Source organism: Neopelma chrysocephalum, unplaced genomic scaffold (genome assembly GCF_003984885.1).
Source record: "Neopelma chrysocephalum unplaced genomic scaffold, ASM398488v2 Primary Assembly neopelma1_141, whole genome shotgun sequence".
Classification (NCBI taxonomy): Eukaryota; Metazoa; Chordata; class Aves; order Passeriformes; family Pipridae; genus Neopelma; species Neopelma chrysocephalum.
Window position 1 is genome coordinate 751,247 of NW_020897803.1, and position 20,159 is coordinate 771,405.

General features: G+C 49.3%; 1 protein-coding gene across 1 annotated transcript in view; it reads right to left on the bottom strand.

Annotated features, from left to right (window-relative positions):
* The window catches only part of GDPD5 (glycerophosphodiester phosphodiesterase domain containing 5), a 110,789-nt gene that overhangs the window by 51,206 nt on the left and 39,424 nt on the right, over positions 1–20,159 (bottom strand). Inside the window, exon 2 of the mRNA XM_027699819.1 lies at positions 10,289–10,463. Coding sequence (XP_027555620.1) covers positions 10,289–10,405 — 117 coding nt within the window. The 5' untranslated portion in view covers positions 10,406–10,463. The remainder of the gene's footprint in view (positions 1–10,288; positions 10,464–20,159) is intronic.

The following is a 20,159-nucleotide window of genomic DNA, read 5'->3' on the forward strand; positions in this document are numbered from 1 at the left end:
GAGAGGGTCCCTTCTCCATCATCCATCACTCCTCCCCAGCTGCAACTTGATGCTCTCACACAGAGCTGCTTTTAAGGAACAAGTTCAGCACAGGGAAGTTTGCTTCCCACAGCAGGAAAAAAGGGCTTTCTGGAATTTTCTACAAAAAGGAGAAAGAATCACAGAATCACTGAATAGTTGGAGTTGGAAGGGACTTTTTAAAGCCCCCTGTATCCCAGATGTCACACCTAAGTGCCTGCACACATCAGCATCCCCTGCAGCCACTCCACCCTCCAACAGCCTGGGCAGCATCACTACATTGCTGTGGTGTTCAAAGACACAAAATACCACCTTTTCTTGCCACTCTGTATCCACCTCAACTCATTTTAGATATTCCAGGAGGGGATTAAACCCTTGGATCACAAGATGCCAGGAGGAAGAGGTTCATCCCACTCATTTGGCCACCCACCACAGGAGGAGGCAGCAGAAAATCCTAATAAATTTAACATGCCTGAAAACACGCAGTGGGACAGATTCTACTTGAAATGCTGGAAAAGCAGAGAGCTCAGCAACAGCTCTCCTGGGAACAACCTGGAGAAAAAGGCTCGAGCTGCAATCAGACACCCCTAAAAGTCAAGGCCCCTTGGCAAGAGGAGCTCAGGAGACAGCAAAGGCACATGAAAATCATGGATCACCTTCCCTGCACACGAAGAACATTCATTAGGCTTTCCAGCTTTGCTAATCAACGTTGTTAATAAGACAACAGCAGCACAGAGGCTCCTTCCCAATTCATCCAAACAGGAGCTTTTCTGGACCTCAAGTCTGGGTGCCCAGTTTGGGACAAATGGTAGCCAAGTTATGAGACACAAAAATACCATTTTTTATAGGCATATTGCAAAGTTGTAAGATATCCAAGTTCAAAAATACTGGACTTGAGTGTCAGGGTCTTTTTGGGCAGGATAAGGGAAATGCAAGAGTTCTCAAAATCTTTTGGGGCCATTTTTGTACAAAAGGGGTTGTTCTCTCTCTTTGGGATAAGAACAAAGGAAGATCCATCATCCTTGACAGGGGACGCCTTGCAGCCAACCAAAGGAAAAGGAAAGCCCCTTTTCAGAGAAAAGAAACCTTTTCAGGTAAAAATGAATACGTTAAACTTCTCTGAAAAAGGGTGGGATTTTGTAAAACTATAAAAGGTATGAGATGTAAAGCCAAAGGGTCTTTCTCCCTGAAAACTCGGGGGGGGAAGGACCCGGCGTGCCGAATAAATTCTTCTTTGTTTCTTTGTTCCCTAAGTTTATGCCATCTTGCTAGATTAAAAAAAAGGGATATTTCCCCCAAAGTCACAGCTCCACATGGTCTCAAGTTCTTCCCCACCAGCCACACAAAGCTGTCCTGGCAAAGTGAAGGAAGGCACAGCCACAATCATCGGACTGAATCCCCTGGAAGCTGCAGAGGTTCAGGGTTTGGTGGCTTTTTTAATGGCATGAGCTTGTCGAGCCACCTACCAGAGGCCATGGGTGGCCATGGTACATGGATGCATTTCACCCACGGCCCAACAACACTTTTGGAACCAGAGCACAAATCCTGGAGGGGAGAAGGTCCTGCTCTGGTCCCAAAAAATCAGCCAGGACAGCGCATCAACCACGACATGTCTCCAGGTGCCAAAGCTTTTTGCTTGAGCACCAAAGCCACGTGGGGAGTAAATGCTTCTGGTGCAGAGCTCTGCTTCTCTGAAATGCTGCACTCAGCATGGCTACAAAAATAAAGATCTGCTGAACAACAGCTTTCCTGGTAAAGTGGAGGAAGGCACGGCCACAACCATTGGATTCAACGCCCTGAAAGCTGCAGAGTTTCAGGTTTTGGGGGCATTTTTAATGGGATGAGCTCGGAAACCACCAAGGGAAATGCCCCATGGGGAAATGTGCTCTGTTGTCTCACCCTTTAATCCAAAAAACCCCGTGTGTGAAGCAGCACAGAGTTTGATTTATTAATAAATCAATTGGAAACTCCAGCAAGGAAATTAGTCCGTGGCTGTACCTGCTCTGGGCTGATGTTGGGGTGAAGGACAGGACCAGGAACTGTGTGCAGTTCCTTTTATGCAGAAACTTGGCCAGACTCCCAGAATTACAAGACTGACTGTGAATATCTGTATTAGGAGGCAGAAGGATGTCATGCAAAAGAATTTCAGCTTCCAAACCTTCCTATTCCAGGCCCTCCAGCAGCCTCCCCCCCTCCAAAGAAGGATGAACAGCTGCCACGTCTTTGGCAAGCTCACCTCTGCCCTCCATTTAGAAGCTTTTTACATCCAGAAATGAAACACATTTGAAAAAAAAACCAAAGGGCCCATTAAATCATTTAGCCTGTGCAGGAAAGGCCACTGAATGTCACCCACTTAGCTGAATATTTGCCACACAAGCGTGAGTCCTGGGCACACTTTGCACAGAAGGCACCTGATGGGTCAGGGCACTGAGAATGCCCAGCACTGCTGGCAGTGAACCAAGAAACAGATCTTGAATAATCCACTTTTGGGAATTGGCAGAGCCTGTTCAAGCAAAATTATTTCCTCGGTGCAAAGGAAGATGTTGCTGCAGATTTAAAACCATCCCTGCAGCCTTTCCTCAGGCCACAGAGGAAATGGGACCGTTCAAAATAGCCAGGAGCTCGTTTTTGTGGTTGTTTTGGACCCTACAAGCATCCACCACCAACTTCCACAAAGTCTACTTTTATGAGGGGCAGGAAAATAAAAGCAAAGGGAAAAAAAAAAAGCCTTCTCCCCCAGTGCATCCAACATTCCTACCCTGTCACAGCACAACTGTCCTTGGATCTCTTCCAGGACACCTGGGAATTGAAGAAAGAGGCTGGAAAAGCAGAGTTGGGGGGATCAGGTAAAATAAATCCCTGGAGCCCAAGTGATGGGCAGCGAGGTCACCCTCACTACCCCCTCTGGGGGAGCAAAATCAAGCCTCTGCTGGAAAAAGGCCACGATTTTTCACTGTTCTGCCAAGGTTAGAGAGAGGATTTCAGGCACCACCAAGTCCAGCTTCCACACTGTTCATTCCCACTTCACTTTTATCATCTGCTCTCCTCAAAATTCACACACAGCTCCACACGTAGGGAAGGACTAAATGTGTGAGTGAACAGTGGCACAATTAATCAGCCTGGGCTGGATTACAGGCTCCCATTGCCTCTTCTGCAAAAGGAGTGACACAGTTCAATTTTAAACCATTTGGTTTGGAAAGCAAGCAGAAAAACCACCTAAATTTCCCTCCTTTTAGAAGGAATTCCAAAAATATTCTACCTTGATGCTGTGTAAGCAAAATTCAGCAATAGCTGAAGGCTCGTGTCATCAGCACTGGTTTGGTCACAGATCCCAAACTGAGCAGAAAATTAACTGTATCCCAGCCAAAACCAGCCCAGGGAACTCACAGATGGGGTGGCAAGTTAAACCAGGAGTTGACTGAGCACCCAAATCCCATCTGGGGGAGACCCAGCACCTTCCAAAGCAGTAAAGGTTTTACAGGAATGGCTGCACACCCCTGTCTTTAGACAGGAACAGCATTGCTGCACCCAGGTGTCCAAGGGAAATCCATGTAAAACCCAACTGACAGACCCACCAGCTCTTGTTTGCTAAATATAGGGCTGGTCTAAGGGACCAGGGCCCAAAAATCCCTCTTTTTCTCCATCTCCTGCCTGCCTCCCCCCTTTCTACGGATGCAGCTCAGCTCTTGACGGCCCCAAACACATTTTGCAGATGCTCTGCAGTAAAACCCTTTGACACCTCTAAAGCTTTATAAATCCCAGAGCACGTTAATCACCCAGTCTGAGCCCATAATCCCGAGCCAGGCCCCACACTCAATGGGTTTTGCAGACTCTCTCCCATCCCACACGAGCATTTTGCCTACCTCAGGGCTGGGCCACAAATTCAGCTGCAGCCAAACATCCTCACCCTGACAGCACTGGGCTGCACCACAGAATTGGGCTATAACACCAAGGCTTTCCTGGGGTTTTAAGGATTTGGAGTTTCCCAAAAAAAAACAAAAAAAAAGGAAATCTATGACAGGACAAGCAGGAGTTTCTGGAGATCACAGTATCTGCAGCCCATGGCTGGTTATTCACGTTGAAGAACACCTTTGGAGGACAAAAAAAATTACAACCCAAACCCATTGTGGTTAAAAATGTATTTGCCAAATCAAATTAAATTTATAATGCTGCCCAAGAGCCTGGAATTTCGGTCAAGCAGCTTTCTGGGATTGTAGCTCCACTGTAGCACCTAGAGGTGACCAGCAGTGGCCTTCTGGACCTCACCTAAGGAAGCAACAGCTCCAGCATCAGCCTTGCCCCGGAGCAGGTTCATCCCAACCTCTCCAGGAGCTGCCTGAGGAAGTGGGAATCAGGGATAAGCAAGGTCCTGGCAGGTTAAACCCAGTTCCTGAGACTAACACGGACTAAGGGAGGTCTTGCTCCTTCATGGAGACCAAAACACACCATTTATTCTCAGTTAGAACCAGCAGCACTCCTTGCAAGTCTGGTCTGCTGGCACCCTGCCCAGCAATTCCTGCCTGGCTCAGCTGGCACATGGATCTGTGGGCACCTCAAACAGCTTCCCTGGCCAGTCAGCCACCCCTGTGTCAGCTTCCCTGGAAAATGAAGGGCTTGAAGGTGAATTTTAAGGACATTTAAGTGTAAAGCCCTGAAAATGGGGCAGCATTAAGGGGGAAAAAAAAACCAGAATCATAATAGTTTGGGTTGAGAGGAGCCTTTAAAGGTCATCTAGTCCAACCCCCTCAATAAGCAGGGACACCTTCAGGCACAATAAGGAAAAACCCCATCTCATATTTAACCCCAGGGTTGGATTCTCCTGCCTTTAGCCCATCACACCAACGGGATCAGACACATCCACCCGTGGGGACTCAGCTCTGAATCCCTGATCACATCCAGCACTTCAGTGCCCACCCTCAAATCAAACCACCTTGAAAGAGCCTCTTTCCCCCCCAAAAGCTCCTGTGCCCCCCAGGCCTAAGGTCTGGAACACCAACAAATTGAAAAACACATGGAAAAGGGCAAATTAACCCCTCCTCTAATGGAGGTTTTCAGCAGAGCAAGTGATTCCCGTGCCCAGTGACCTCTGGCCGCCTGGGAATTAGCCCTGACAAAGTCCCAGCTCCCAAGCCTGTGGCTCAGATCATCTGTTCAGGTCATTTCCCAGCCCTGGCCAAGCTGGGAATTACGAGAGCATTTCACCCGAAAGTGAATTAACAGCTCTCACAGACACAGCCCCGCAATTCATTATGCTGATGGATCACAGCTCCTCGTTTGTCTCCTCACAAAAGGAGCCCAAAAAGCCCCGGGAAGCCTCAGCTGGAGGCCACGTGGGGCGTTCAACCAGCTGGACCGTCTGGAATCACACACATCGCACTGCAAGGGAGGAAATGTTCACACCCAGCTCATTAGGAAGGGGTTGATCTCAGTTATAGGGGCAGCAATAAAGGCAGGGAGAAGCATCTGAAATTTCCCCTCATGTTAAACACAGGGCTAGGAGATTTGGGATGTAAAAAACCAGGATTTTCTACCAAACACAGGAGGCTCAAACGAACACCCAGAGGGTCCTGTGCCCCTTCACACACCACAGGACAAACAGGGGAGGTTGCTGATGACAGGCTTTCCTATTTTATTGCACTCAACCAGAGCAGCCCCACAGAGGTGCTCACAACGCTCCTCAGTGTTTTCCCAAGAGATATAAAAGCCTGTTTCTCCAGAGGGATGCCCAGAAGCAACAATCCTGGTCTGAGGTGCTTCCAGGAGCCTGGAATACCCACCTAGTGCTGCCCTTTTATGGGCTGGGTACAAGAGACCCTCCAAGTGTGACCCAGCAGCACTGAAAACAGCAGCCCCTGTCCCCAAGGACACTTGCTGGCACATGGAAATGGAGCCTGAATCCAGAATTGCCACCAGCAGAGCAGGAGAGATCCCAGTTCCACCCTGCTGGATCTCCAGAGGGTTCATGGTTGGGAAGTACAATTTAATCTGTGCCTGCCACGAAGGAGAGAAGCCAAAGCCCTTTGCAAATAAAATATCCTATTTTATCCTATCCTATTTGCCAGGGAGCTAATTAAGGCAAAGAGGACACAATAATTCAATACACAGTAACTGGAAAAACCAAATAAACAACAAAACCAAACAAAGAGCAGACAACAAACAACCACCTCTCTCAAAAAAAAAAAACAAACAACCAACTGGACAAACAAAAAAAAACTCCCACAAAAACCACTCAAACCCAGACAGTCAATAAAAGTGTCTTCTTCTGTTTGCTGGATAGCTAAAAGAAAAAATCATCACTGCCATTTCCTTCTGCAAAGAATATCTCCTCGCCCTCTCTCTCCCAGGGGTGACTTCCCAGGTGTGATATTTGCTGGGTACAAACAACAGGAGGTCAGAAGCAATAAAAAAAACTCCAAGCCAAAAGCAGTTGATGGATTTAACTTGGTGTGCATTCAATAAACTCATGGACAGCTCCCACGTGGACACTGATCCTGCCACGTGTGGGCAGGGATTTTCAAAAGATGGGCTCTCCCCCAGGAGAAAAAGAGATGTTCTGGTGTTGGAACAACCTCCAGCTGTTCACTGGGGGTGAACCACAAAGAGCACTGTTTATACCCTGCAATTAGCTGTGTGTAAACTCATTTAATTGCTGGCAATCCATCAGCGGGCTCGTGGTACCCAGGAGCTGCCTGGGAAGGTGGAACCTGAACTTTAGATCTTTCCACAGCACACGTGGCAGCTCCAAGGCAAAGCTTCTTTCCCCCCTGAAGTTTGTGTTCAGGGTGACAGAACCCTGGCAAGGTGATGGATTCCCCATCCCAAGGCCAGGTTGGACGGGGCTTGGAGCAACCTGGGATGGAAGGAAGGGGTGGAATGGGATCATCTTTAAGATCCCTTCCAACCCAAACCATTCTCTGCTTCCATGCACTGACCTCAAAATATCTCCCTTGGTTGAATATGTGATGACCAAGCTGTGATTTGACCAGAAATTCCTTCCTCACACCAGCTACAGGGACTGGAATGGTCTGAATCCCAGCAAGGCCATTCCTTCTCCTTTACATGCCTTCCATTTAAAAAAGCATTACAAATTGAAAAAGAAAAAAGTGAAAGGGGATCTTGCCCTTAAAGCTGAAGGCCCACAATAGAAAAAAAAAAAAGGAATTTTGCAGATGTTCAAAATTTAAAAAGGAGACCGAGTGTGCTGGTTGTGTGCCTTCAGCCCCCCCCTTCCATTCTCAGAGGAAAGCAAGAGATAATGACAATTCCAGCAAGCAGTGCCCCAAAAAAAACTTCCAGCTCAAGCTCACAATTCAAATTCTCATTTTTCATGCCAACTTTTCATGTGTAGTAGAAAGCCTGGTGTGCACACACTGCAGGGAAACGGAGAGGGACCATTAAAATTCTGCTGGTGAGCAGCAGAACAACTCAGAAAACAAACATCCAAGGCAGAAGAGATCACAGAGGCAACGTTGGGTCGTGACCCAGATTTAGGTGAAAGCCTCCTGTTGTGGGGAGTTTGGTGTTTTACCAAGCAAGCAGAGAACCACGCTGGAGTTCACACTGAAAAAAGCCCCTCTTTGAATACCTGACTTGCTTTCTGATTATTAAAAAGTAGAAACACGACTTGGACATAGCCTAATTGCCCTGTTTTCCCCCCTCCAAATAACATCTGCAGGGCACTTTATTGGCATCCAGTGGAAACAAATTCTTCACCCTTTGGTTCTGCCCAGCCTGCAGCTCATTTTAGACTTCTTTCTCTTACTCCTGCAATACTTGTTATCTCCATCTCTCTTAAAAGAGGGAGTTGATGCCTCATGTAGACCTTAAAAAGCCCAGTTCTGAGACTGGACATATTTAAGCCTAGATTAGGTGCCTTTAAACACAACTAATTCCTTTCCAGCACTGGAAAAAAACACAATTGGAATTCCAAGTGGAACTGGAAGGCTGCCACTGATATTTTTTGGTAAAGCAAGCAGAGCCAGATTTCACTGAAAAATTCAGTCCACAGCAATTTTTTCCTCTGGATTTTTAGCTAAGAAATGGAATGTTCTGGTTCATCAGGCAGAAGGAAAAAGGCATTTTTAGTATTTAAGTTAGTGCATCTCCAGCTGCCAAGACATTGTGTCCCACTGTTTTCCTGACAGAGCCTTCCAAAGCCACCTACACCCTCTGCCACGGATGTGCCCAGGAATTTGCTCCCAGCAATGGTCCCTCAGGCTGAGCTGGCCAGGCTGAAAGGGAGGGAAAAAACAGCACCAATATTCCCACTTTGCCAAAGGAAATTTGTTCAGGGCTGCACAAACAGCAGCCCTGACTCTCCAATTCCCACGGGAGCTCCTGGCCGAGCTGCTCCACCAACAATCCACGTAATTCACAACCAGGAGCATTTCTGGCACAGGATCTGCCACAGCCAGACGTGTCTGTGCCTCAACAGCTTCTTTTCCAGAGGGAAAGTGCTCCAAGAGCCAGGAAGATCCCTGGTTACAGATTTAAAAGCAGAACAGAGGAGCCAACTGACACCAGAGCAACGTGAAGCACTCAAAAGGCAAGCAAAGGATCTCCTGGGAGCACTGCCAGCAGAAACAAGATTTAAATTTGGGGGTTTTCTCTCCTTTAAGTAGTAAGAACATTAAAAAAAGGAAACAACCTAGAAAACATGAGAGCCCAGAAAGATAGTAACACACAACCATTTCCCAGGAGATGGAAAAGGGTGGCTTTGACAGCAGTGTTTTCACACTTATCCCATAAACACAGCAGGGCTCCCAAGGCCTCATCCCACAGCCCTCAACAACAGGGAGAGTGCAGTGAAGCCCTGCTTCCCAAATTCCCTCTGCCACAGCTCTGGAAAACTGCATTCCCAGGCCAGGCAAGAGTCACCTCTGACACTGCCACATTCACCCCCAGCCAGTTCTCACCTCCTGCTGCCTTCCATAGGATCCCACAATGGTTTAGGTTGGAAGGGACTTTAAAGCTCATCTTGTTGCTCCCCTGCCACGGGCAGGGACACCTTCCCTGCTCAGAGCTCCATCCAACCTGGCCTTGGACACTTCCAGGGATGGGGCAGCCACAGCTTCTCTGGGCAGCCAGTTCCCCCTACCTCCAAATTATCTTCCCATGCAAGAACAGAACCAGGGAATCATAAAGGCTGGAAAAGACCTCCACGGTCATCAAGTCCACCCTTGGACCGAGTGCCACTGAGTGTGTGGAGGCAGAGATGATGCAGAAACACAGGTCCTACAGCCCCACCCAGCCGAGGATGCTGTAAAGCACACCAGGGAGACAGAGCAAGGAGGAAACGTGGGAAATAGGGATGGATTCGGCCACAGCGAGGAGGAAACGTGGGAAATGGGGATGGATTTGGCCACAGCGAGGAGGAAAGGTGGGAAATAGGGATGGATTCGGCCACAGCGAGGAGGAAACGTGGGAAATAGGGATGGATTCGGCCACAGCGAGGAGGAAACGTGGGAAATGCGGATGGGTTTGGCCACAGCAAGGAGGAAAGGTGGGAAATAGGGATGGATTTGGCCACAGCAAGGAGGAAACGTGGGAAATAGGGATGGATTCGGCCACAGCGAGGAGGAAACGTGGGAAATAGGGATGGATTTGGCCACAGCGAGGAGGAAACATGGGGAATAGGGATGGATTCGGCCACAGCAAGGAGGAAAGGTGGGAAATAGGGATGGATTCGGCCACGGCAAGGAGGAAACACGGGAATTACGGATGGGTTTGGCCACAGCAAGGAGGAAAGGTGGGAAATAGGGATGGATTTGGCCACAGCAAGGAGGTAACGTGGGAAATAGGGATGGATTTGGCCACAGCGAGGAGGAAACACGGGAAATACAGATGGATTTGGCCACAGCGAGGAGGAAACGTGGGAAATAGGGATGGATTCGGCCACAGCAAGGAGGAAACGTGGGAAATGCGGATGGATTCGGCCACAGCAAGGAGGAAACGTGGGAAATGCGGATGGGTTTGGCCACAGCAAGGAGGAAACACGGGAAATAGGGATGGATTTGGCCACAGCGAGGAGGAAACGTGGGAAATAGGGATGGATTTGGCCACAGCACTCAACCCCTTTGAGCAGCAGGACCATCTCACGGGGTCCATGGGGCAGAATCACAGACCCCCAGCCACGAGGCCAGTGAATCCCATCATCTATCCAAGCCCATCAATAAACAAACAAACAAAAAAAAAATTAACATCCAGCACTTTCAAGCAAGATCTCCAAAGCCAGCATCGGTGGGAAGGGGGGACAGGGCCCAGCACCCACCTTGGTGGTGTCATCATGTGACCGCTGGTACCGTTTCCAGCGGCAGCCGTAGATCCCGGTCAGACAGGACAGACATAGCTGGGGCTCGTAGTACTGCAGGGGTTGGTGTTTGACCATGCTCCTTCCAGCCCCTCCGGAGCCAGCTCTCACCACTCCATCAGGTCCTGGGAGCGCCCTTCGGCAGGAAGGAAAAACAAAAATCCGTTAAAAAAGAAAAAAAGGGAATTAAACCCCCCGAGCGATATTTCACTACATGTAATGGAGAGAGAGATCCAGCTACAACTCCAGCTATGACTGCTGCATTGAAGAAGGGAGACACTGCTGCCCTGAACACGGAAAGGATCTTTCCTTCTTCCCTTCTGGACTTTTATTGGAGGGAAAAGAGATTTGATCCAATGTAAATACTGCTTTATCATAGGAGAGATAGTTAGGATTGCGTATATAATGTATTATAATATTTATCTGTGTAATAATTGTAATGCAATTCCCTTCCCCCCATATTGAGTCTTGTGTTGTGTCTGGAAAACCACCCTCACACTGGGGTGAGTTGTGGGAGGGGGGCTTGGACTTGGGAATTGGATTTTTGGGGGTTTCAAACCACGACACTACATTAACAAGCAATTCAATAATTAACCACGTCCTCTGGCCACGGAGAGAGGGGGGATGAGAATCAGAGCTATTCTCAGCCCTGCCAACATCTCCCAGTCCTTACTTAACGAGACTGAAAAGTTTAATTAGTCTGCAGGTTTTATTTCCTTGAGCAGCTTCTCCCACACCACTAAAAGCCAATGGATTCGTCGGAGTTAGCAGGAAGAAGAGCCACAGGAGGACAAAAGGAGTGGGCTGGTTGTTTGCAGCCCCAGTGATGAGGGTTTTATGAATGACTGAAATGTAAAGAACCGTCGCCTCTGCAAGAACAACCTTAAAAATCGATCCAGAGGCCTCCTCAGAGCTGAAACCCAGCCAAGACAAAGCAGGTTATCTTCAGCATCCTACAGAGCCTCTAAACAGCCCCCCCAGACAAGGAACAAAAGCTTCCAGAGGCACATTACGGAATCACAGACTATCCTGAGCTGGAAGGGACCCAATGAGGATCCTCAAAGTCCAGCTCCTGGCCAACCCCAAGAATACAGTGTGTGTATATAAATATATAAATATATAATATCCAGCTCCCTTTATACACCTCTCAAGCACTCCTGGGAGGCAGAGCTGGATGCAGCCTTCACCCAGCTCCCCTTCCCACCAAGCAGCACCCAAAGGATCAGACTGACTCATGGGAACATCAGTGTTTGGAGGGAAAGTTCTCCGCTCCATCCATCCCGTGCTCCCTGCGTCACAGGGGTTTTTTTTGTGTATATATCTTTAGATGTTCTCTTGTCTCTGGTGAGATTCATATCGGGGACAGACCAAACAATCACGTTCTCTTACTAATTCCTAGAGTTGCTGCTCAGGGGTGGGAAGCTCAGAGCCGTTATTTGCCGGTCTGGTGGCGTCACTCTGGGCTCAACTCCCACCCAGGGGTTTTCCACGGGTTCCTGGGGCACCAAGCCCACACCCACAGCCCCACGAGCTGCTGCTCTAGGGAGTGATGTTCAGCAGCAGCTGAGCTTGCAAAGAGCCTGCCTGCCTTTCCAGAGTGTGCAGAGACGAGTGTGGGCAGCAAATCACACCCTGTCTAAGGGAAACACTTTTATTTCCTCGCACACAGGATCCCCAGAGCTCAGCTCTTGCAAAAACCCCTGACAGCTGAGCAGCAACATCCTCACTGGCATCAGCAAAGCGTGACTGGGCTTAAGGAGCTACACCAGCCACCTAAAAGCCTTTCATAGCCACATTGCACAGGGGGGAACCTCCAAAACCCACAGAACCACAGAATATTCCGAGTTGGAAGGGGCCCACAAGGATCACCGAGTCCAACTCCCGGCCCTGCACAGGATGGCCCCAAGAACCCCACCAGGGCTGAGCATGTTTTTCAGTGGAGCTGCTGCACGAGGGGATGCTGCAGACACAGTGCTGGAGCCCAGCAATGTCAGCAGGGACACGGCCAGCTCAGCCCTTCCAGCCTCTGCCCGTGTCCGTGGCCGTTCACGCTCCGTGCTGACAGCCTTGTCCTGACATCCTCTCAGCAGGGCTCAGCCCCCCGGGGGCAGGTGGTTGTTGTGGCTCCAAAGGCCACCAGACTGTCACCACGCTGTCCCCATCAGCCTTCCCCTGGCACAGACACCGGGAATGTGGCTCTGTGCTCCCAGCAAACCTGCCCGGGATGCTCCGGGAGCGCTCCGGGCGCTGACCCCACAGAGGACACGAGATGTGCATGACTTGCACATCACAGATGCCCACGTGGCTCTGCTCATCCCCTCGGGGATGACATGCAGGACAGAGGCACGAACACAGCCAGCCTGGAAGCAGAGCTGTTTGCTCTCCCAGCTCATCTGCCCCCGAGCCCTGCTGTGCCACCCCGGTGGCCTCGTGCCTGGGGTCGCCTCCCCCCCTGCATTTTTGCCTCTTCTCTTGCTATTTATAAAGCTCAGCGTTAGTCACTGGATGGGTTGCCTCCTATCTCCAGCTTTTTTCTGCTTCAAGACCATCCCTACAAAATGAATCTTCCCCCCACACTGGCAGAAAAACTGACAGGACGGGACAGAAACTCTGAGAACGTGCAAAGTCAGATGTTATGTGAAGGTCTTGATCTCTGCCCTGAAGGTCCTCAGCACTGAGCATGTACAAGATGCTGGGGGATAGCTGCAGGATGTAAAAATCCTGCACAGCCTGTTAGCAGCTCCCCTGCCAAACCCCTTATTCCCCACACTGACAACCTTGAAGGCTACAGCAGTTACAAGAAATCCTCCACAAATTCATCTCAAAAGCATCTCTCCTGATTTCCACCTCTTCCCGCTTTGGTCGTGCAAGGCAGGAGGGCAGACAGAACCACCTCCAGCTGCAAAAGCTTTGGCCACCTATTTTATTTGTTCACTCACAAGAACTGGGTCAGGAACTCAAACACAAATGGTTCCAAAAAAAAAAACAACACAAAACCAAACCAAACCAAAACAAAAAAAAAAACAAACAAAAAAACCCAACCAAACAAAAAAAAACAAACAAAAAAAGCATTAACCCAAGTATCATTAGATTTAAGATTAGGAAGAAATTCTTCCCTGTGAGGGTGGGGAGGCCCTGGCACAGGTTGCCCAGAGAAGCTGTGGCTGCCCCTGGATCCCTGGAAGTGTCCAAGGCCAGGTTGGAGCAAAATGGGATGGTGGGAGTTGTCCCCATTCATGGCAAGAGGAGTTAGAGCTGAGAAGAGTTCTCAGCTCAGGGCTGTCACCAGGATCCCTGATTCTGCCTGTTCAGGATGCAACCATCCCTCTCAGGATGCTTATCCAAAGCTACTGGATAAAGGCCTGAACTTTGCTGCACAACCAGAGGTGGCAGAGGCACCAAAGCCTTTCCCAACAGCTTTGCTTTAGGTGCAAGTGCACTTCAGAGATGGACAGGGACCAGCAACCAACCCTTCTCCCCAAATTAAAACCCTGCCAGGAACACCAACACCCAGGGCACGTGCAAAAGCTCTCTGTTTGTTGCCTAATTCTGAAGAGCACCTGCCAACCTCCAGGCAGCAGCAGCTAATTCAGCACCTCCCAGGATTCCTGGCAGAGTTCAGGAGGGACACGAGTGTTTTCCATGCAAAGGCACAGCTGCCCACCAACACCATCAGCAGGAGGCACTGCTGGAAGGGTTGGAGAGCGGCAGAACCCACTGCACACAACCCAGAGGACACAAACTGCCAGCACAGGAAAATCCAGCTGAAAAGGTTCCACAGGGCACCAAGTAAAGCTGAACTCATATGGAGCCCAAAATTCCAGGCTGCTCCCTGTGAAAACAGTCAGGAGAAGCACAAGGAGAGAAACTCAACCTGAGCTTTTAAAAAGCTGTTGAATCACACGAGGCACAACCAACGAGCCCCAAATCATCCCCTCTCCTCCCTGAGGGTCAGGAACAGCTGCAGAAAACCCCACAAGGGAGAGGAAAGCACAAGCACAGCACCCACCCTCCCACCACGCCCTGAGGAGATGCAGGAGGAGCCCGAGGCACAAGATGCTGCTCCTGGTACCACCTGCCCAGAGATCCGAGCTCAGGGATTCCATACTCACTGCTCCTGCTGCCAGGACTGGGTTTAGGGGAGAGCCACCCTCCCAGTCACTGTTCCCATGACACCCCCAGCTCCCGAGGTGCAGAAAGCAGGGCTATGAATGATTCACAGCCCTGCTGGTTAGTGTTACACACGGCAATGCAAACAGGAAGAGAGACAACAGGCATCAATTATTCAAATCCAGCCACACTCACCGGGAGGGAGGGGGGAAAAAAAAAAGGGAATCAAATAAAAAACACAAACCCACACCAGCTCTCAACCTTGGCTTTATAAAGGTGCATCATCTGCCAATGGGCTTTTTGGAGCTGAACAAGTGAATCTGCCAGCTGGCCTGTTCAAAAAGGGGGAGCAGGGGAGATTCCGTCCGCAAGCACAATGGGAATATTTTCCAAAGGCTCCAGGATGCCTAATTAGCACACACTGCACTCCTGAGATCCTGAAGTGGAGGTATCTGTTACAGCCTGTGACACATTATTCCCTTCCAAACGGCTTCGGAGCAAAAGGGGGAGGGGGGGAAAGGAAGAGAAAACAAAAAAATAAAAGAAGGGAGAATTGAAGTTGCAAATTGAAAAGGGAAACTCTCTGGGGAGATCTGGCCTAAGAATTGGGATTTTTGTCTCTCTGAGTGTAACTCCCTGTATTCTCAGAGCAATACTCAGAAACCTGGAGTGGGGAGGGAAGGGAGCAATCAAGGCCAATCATGAAACCATCACATTTAGTGAAGGGGAGAGTCCTGGAGTGCACTGGGAAAATAATGGGAATGAAGCCATGGAATAGCAGGATAATAGCCTTTCCCAAGGCTTGGTACCCTCCAAGTCCTCCCCTCTAATCCCCCTTGAAGGTTTATTTCTTCCTATCAACAACAGTTTCAGGGAAGTCACACTGATCTCATTCAGCATCTTGGGACAAACCTCCTAATGGCCCAGACAAAGCCATTTCCTGGGATACTCTTGACAGCTCCACTCTGGATACACCCAGGGGTTGGTCAGGACAGATTTGGGGAGCTGGAAGGACACAGAAGAGCTCTGGGCTCCTGCCTGTCTTACCCCGACCTCCCAAATTCTCCCCAATTCCTTAGACTGGTTCACTGTGACAAGCACAACTTCTCGCTTGAGCCTGCAAAGGATTCCTAAATTGGATCAGCACATCCAAGGAAAAATCAAAACACAGCCAAGGATGCTCTGGTGCACGTTCCTGAACAATAAAATTGTAGAACCATCAAGGCCAGAAGAGCCCTCCAAGGTAATGGAGCCCAACCATTAACCCAGCACTGCCAAGGCTGCCACTAATCCATGGAATCCTGAAGTCTCAGGAGATGCTGGAGCGTGCAAAGCCAAGAATTTGGAGACAGGTGGACACCTCTGATGTCCTCCAACAGCTCCACCCACCAGGATGTGGGCACCTGAGACCTTCTCCAGCATCTCCAGCTCTCAGGGCACAGCTGGGAAGAGCCACCCCATGGAAAACTCCGGCTTTCCCCGAGGAGGCTCCCGTGGTTCCCGAGGGGCAGATTTGTTGGGAGAATAGGGGGGATAACCAATCCCACCACAGCAATCCCTCCACGTGCTCCCAGCATATCCAGGGAGGCCACAAGCCCGGCCCAGCAGTGGGACACCCAAACCCAAAGCAAGCTCTGAGAGCACAAGGTCTCCACCTTCCCAAAAATCAGGCCCAAGGAAACTCACCCCGCTTGCAATGCAAATAAATGCAGAAAACAGACACTCCCGGGGTCCTTGAGGTTTGTTTTTTATAAGTTAGCCCGTTTTAAAGAGAGCTTTGACAGATTCCAGTGATTTCCACATCAAAAGCAGTGGGTTTTCCTCTCCTCAGTGACTCCTGGGATCACTGTTTATCAACAATCTCTCTATAATTCCAACATATCTCCCTCTATTACAACTTCTGTCAAGCCACTTATGCTTAAAACCTTGTTAAGCAAATCATTTCCTATCCCAATTAGGTGAGAACATCCCTGATAACCAATTATCCCCATGATATGCTTGTAAGCAATTGTTTCCCTAATTATACTGGAAAATTCCCATTTTCCTTAATATTTTCTAAACAAGTTAAGCTCTTCCAGAGCAAACCCTCCAGTTCTATGCATGAAAAAAAAAAAAAGAGAAAAATCTCCTCTATTTCCCAGCCAGGGCTGAAATGATTTAAAGCATTAAAGGGAACTGATCTAAATTCTTGGGATTTTCATGGACTTTTCACTGGTTTTCATATTATACAAAAATACAGCGAACTCATCCAAAGCAAAGCCATGAAATTCCACTTCCCCTGACTGGGGAGATGGAAATGGAAGAGGGACAACATCCCCCCCCTGTTTAATAACAACCCAGCTATCACAGAGGGATGTTTGCTCTGGCCATTCCCACCAGAGGGAATCTATAGGAACACACACACTGAGCTGTATTTTCCACATTTTGGTGGCCCAGAGCCAAAACAGCTCAACTTGCAAGGTCAAGATTTCATTTCAGGGCAGGAATGGAACATCCCAAAGCCATAAACGGCCTCAACTGCTGAGCTGATGCGTTTTGGGGGTGGAACGACCCCGTTGATTGCTGCAGACCTCTGGTTGACCCAGGGGGGTTGTTCTTTCCAACAGATTGTTATTCCTCCCCCTCTGGAAATCAGGGTGGGTTAGAGGTCTCCCACCCGCTTTTTTCCAGGCTCTAAACATCCATTTTTACACTGATAACACCCAAATCTCTGCACAAATAAGAGGAGTTGATGTGTTAAAATGCCACTCGCCATCTCGGGGGTTTTTTCCACTCTGGGAAATAAATGAGATGAACTTCAGCAAAGTATTCCCTGCCACATGGATACAGAATTCTGGATGAGAACTGAGGCAGGAAAACACCCATTGTCACAACACCCTTGTCCTAAAAGCCAACTGCTTCAGTGACAGAAAATAAGGAGGGGGGGGACAGAATTTAAAAAATTAAAGAGAGTCTAGAACTCCTCTGAAGGAGAATCATTGTGTCCCTGCTGCCTGGTGATGCCAAAACCCCATGATTACACCCTAATCCAGGGAGACAGCCTGCAGAGCCACTTGGATTCACAGCCATGACCCAAATAGTCCCATCCCAAATAGGATCTGGCTGACGTGGAGCCCCTTTGGGTCCGACCTGTTGTTTGTTGTTCCTCAATTTTCTTTCTTTCCTCTTTTTTTTTTTTAAATGAATGCTTTGAAAGTAGGGCAGCGTGGAGTTTGGGGGTTGGAGGCTTCCAGTTAATGGAAATTCAGACTTCAAAAGATAAATACTTCAAAGGGATTACAAAAGAGAAACGTAGACTTTAATCTCCCTAAATAAATAAGCAGAGCGTGGACTAACGCCCTCTGCAGCAGAGCTTCCTCGTGTTTTCCACAAACTGGGTGCCTGGAACTTGGAAAGGGTCGGAGGAGCGGAACAGGACACCGGAAAAACCTGCACAAAGTTGTTCTTGCAGAGCAAGAATTAAACACAAGCTCTGCTTTCTGCACAAACCTGGCAAGTCAGGGTGGTGGCACAGCTCTGAAAACACAACCCAAAAGCCACTGGGAAGAGCCAGGTTTTCCTCTCCTCCCCACGAGTTGGGAAGGAGCAATCCCAGCTCTGGAGGTATTTTAATTACCAGCAGGACTGGGTTGCATTTTTGGCTGTGGGGGCAGTGGTGGTGGCCACGTGTTGCCCACCTTGTTCCTACAAGCACATCTCATGTTCCAAACTTAGTCCAAGCAAGAAAATTCCCCACGATGGCCAAGGCAAGGCTCAACCCACCTTCTTTGTCTTGGCAAAGACCACGAGGCCCAAACAATCCAGTTCATGGGCAGTTCATATCCTTCCCAGAGAGATATTCAGGGATGGAGACTGAGCTGGGGACAGATGGGAGTGCAGGGAACCCCATGAGCTGTGCCCACCTGTTTTCCACGTCGCTGGGAACCAGTGCAACCAGTTTGTATCGTGGAATCAGAGAATGGTTTGGGTTGAGAGGGACCTTAAGCTCATGCTGCCATGGACAGGGACACCTTCCACTAGACCAAGTTGCTCCAAGCCTCATCCAACATTGCCTCAAATGTTTCCAGGATCGGGGCAGCCACAGCTCCTGGATACATCCCAAACCATTCCATGGTTCTCTGATCTTCCCAAGCCTCTGCCTAAACACAAACCCTGCTCCAAGCTTTTCCTGCTGGGGGCAGGGGGAGTTTCTGTGCAATAAACCCCTGTAGCTCAGCAAGAGAGACCTCAAACACAGCCTCCCTTTGGCTTTCTTCATCTCCTCAGTGCTGCTCTGGTTTTAATAAGAGTCCCTAATCCTTAAAAATAAGTTTAAAATAATCCAAAACTGTCAGGTGAGTTCACAAACAGGTTCTGAAGCAACTCTAAGGCAGCAGACAAAGCACAGGCAGGACACGAGGGGAGGAGAAGCCTTGATAAAGGCAGGACCAGCCCCACCCGAGATCCCAGGGCAAGGAGTTAATTAATTAATTAGTCCTATAAGCACATTTCCTTTCTATAGGGATTTCTGCCTGAGAAAAGCTGGGAGTGCCACTGTCTCAGCAGGGTCACTGACCGTGTTCAGAAACAAAGTAAAGAAAACAAATAAACAGAAAGAGACCTTGGTAGAAATAAAGTAAATAGTGAAATAAAACAAAGCAAAGGGCTGGATGTGAAAAGCTGTGAGACAACACACCCCAACCCTCTGAAGCCAACGCTCCACTGACTTCCAGGCTAGAACTGCCAACAAACCAGTCCACTTTAGAAAATGCCAAGTTTTCCTGCCCAAGAAGAAGCCAAGCAGACTTTCCAAGGAGGCCTTGCCAGCGCTGCCCAGGAGGAGCTGCTCGGTGCCACCCAGGAGCACCAAATAAAAAGAGGTCCCAGTGCACTCTTTGGTCCTTCAAAAAGGTGGGGCTTGACACATGGAAAAGTTCAGTGGGGCACCAGGATTAAAGTATAAGAGGAGTGAGGATGTCCTAGTGCTGCCCAAAACAAGGGCTCTGAAACCCTTTAGCCAGATAAACCAGAAGAGACAGTGGGCGTTTCCCTGGATTTCTCATGGAATCAGAAGGGTTTGGGTCAGAAGGGACCTTAAATCTCCTCTCATTCCAATCCCCTGCCATGGGCAGGGACACCTTCTACCAGAGCAGGCTGCTCCAAGCCAGCCTGGTTTTCCTGCAATCAGTTCCCTACAGCAGGATGGGGGTGATTGGAAAGAGGGAGGGCACATCCCAAAGGGAGAAGGGAGATTCCACGTGACAACAGCCAGCTGTGGTGGGAAACGGGGCAGAGCCCACAGGGAGGAACCTCTGGGCACCACAGAAACAGGTTGGGGGCAGAGGGGGTTTTATTGGGTACAGTCCTAAATGCACACAGGGGCTTCTGACCCCCCCAGGTACACCCAGGAACAGCAACTCCAGGACAGGTCTGGTCTCTGCCCGTGAGGGTGACACTGTTCACTCCCAGAGATCACACTGGGAGTCATCACAGGACATCACTTTGTGCCGAGCACTGCCTTGGCACCACTCCTGGGGCAGTCCCCTTGGGACATGGCATTCCAGAAACATCCCAACCGGCACAAAAACACAGCTAAAAACCCGAAAGAGCAGCTCAACACTCGAGCTGGGGTGAGACAACATGAGGACCCAGGCAGCACTGGAGAGAGAGAAGGAGAGAGAGAAGGAGAGAGAGAAGGAGAGAGAGAAGGAGAGAGAGAAGGAGAGAGAGAAGGAGAGAGAGA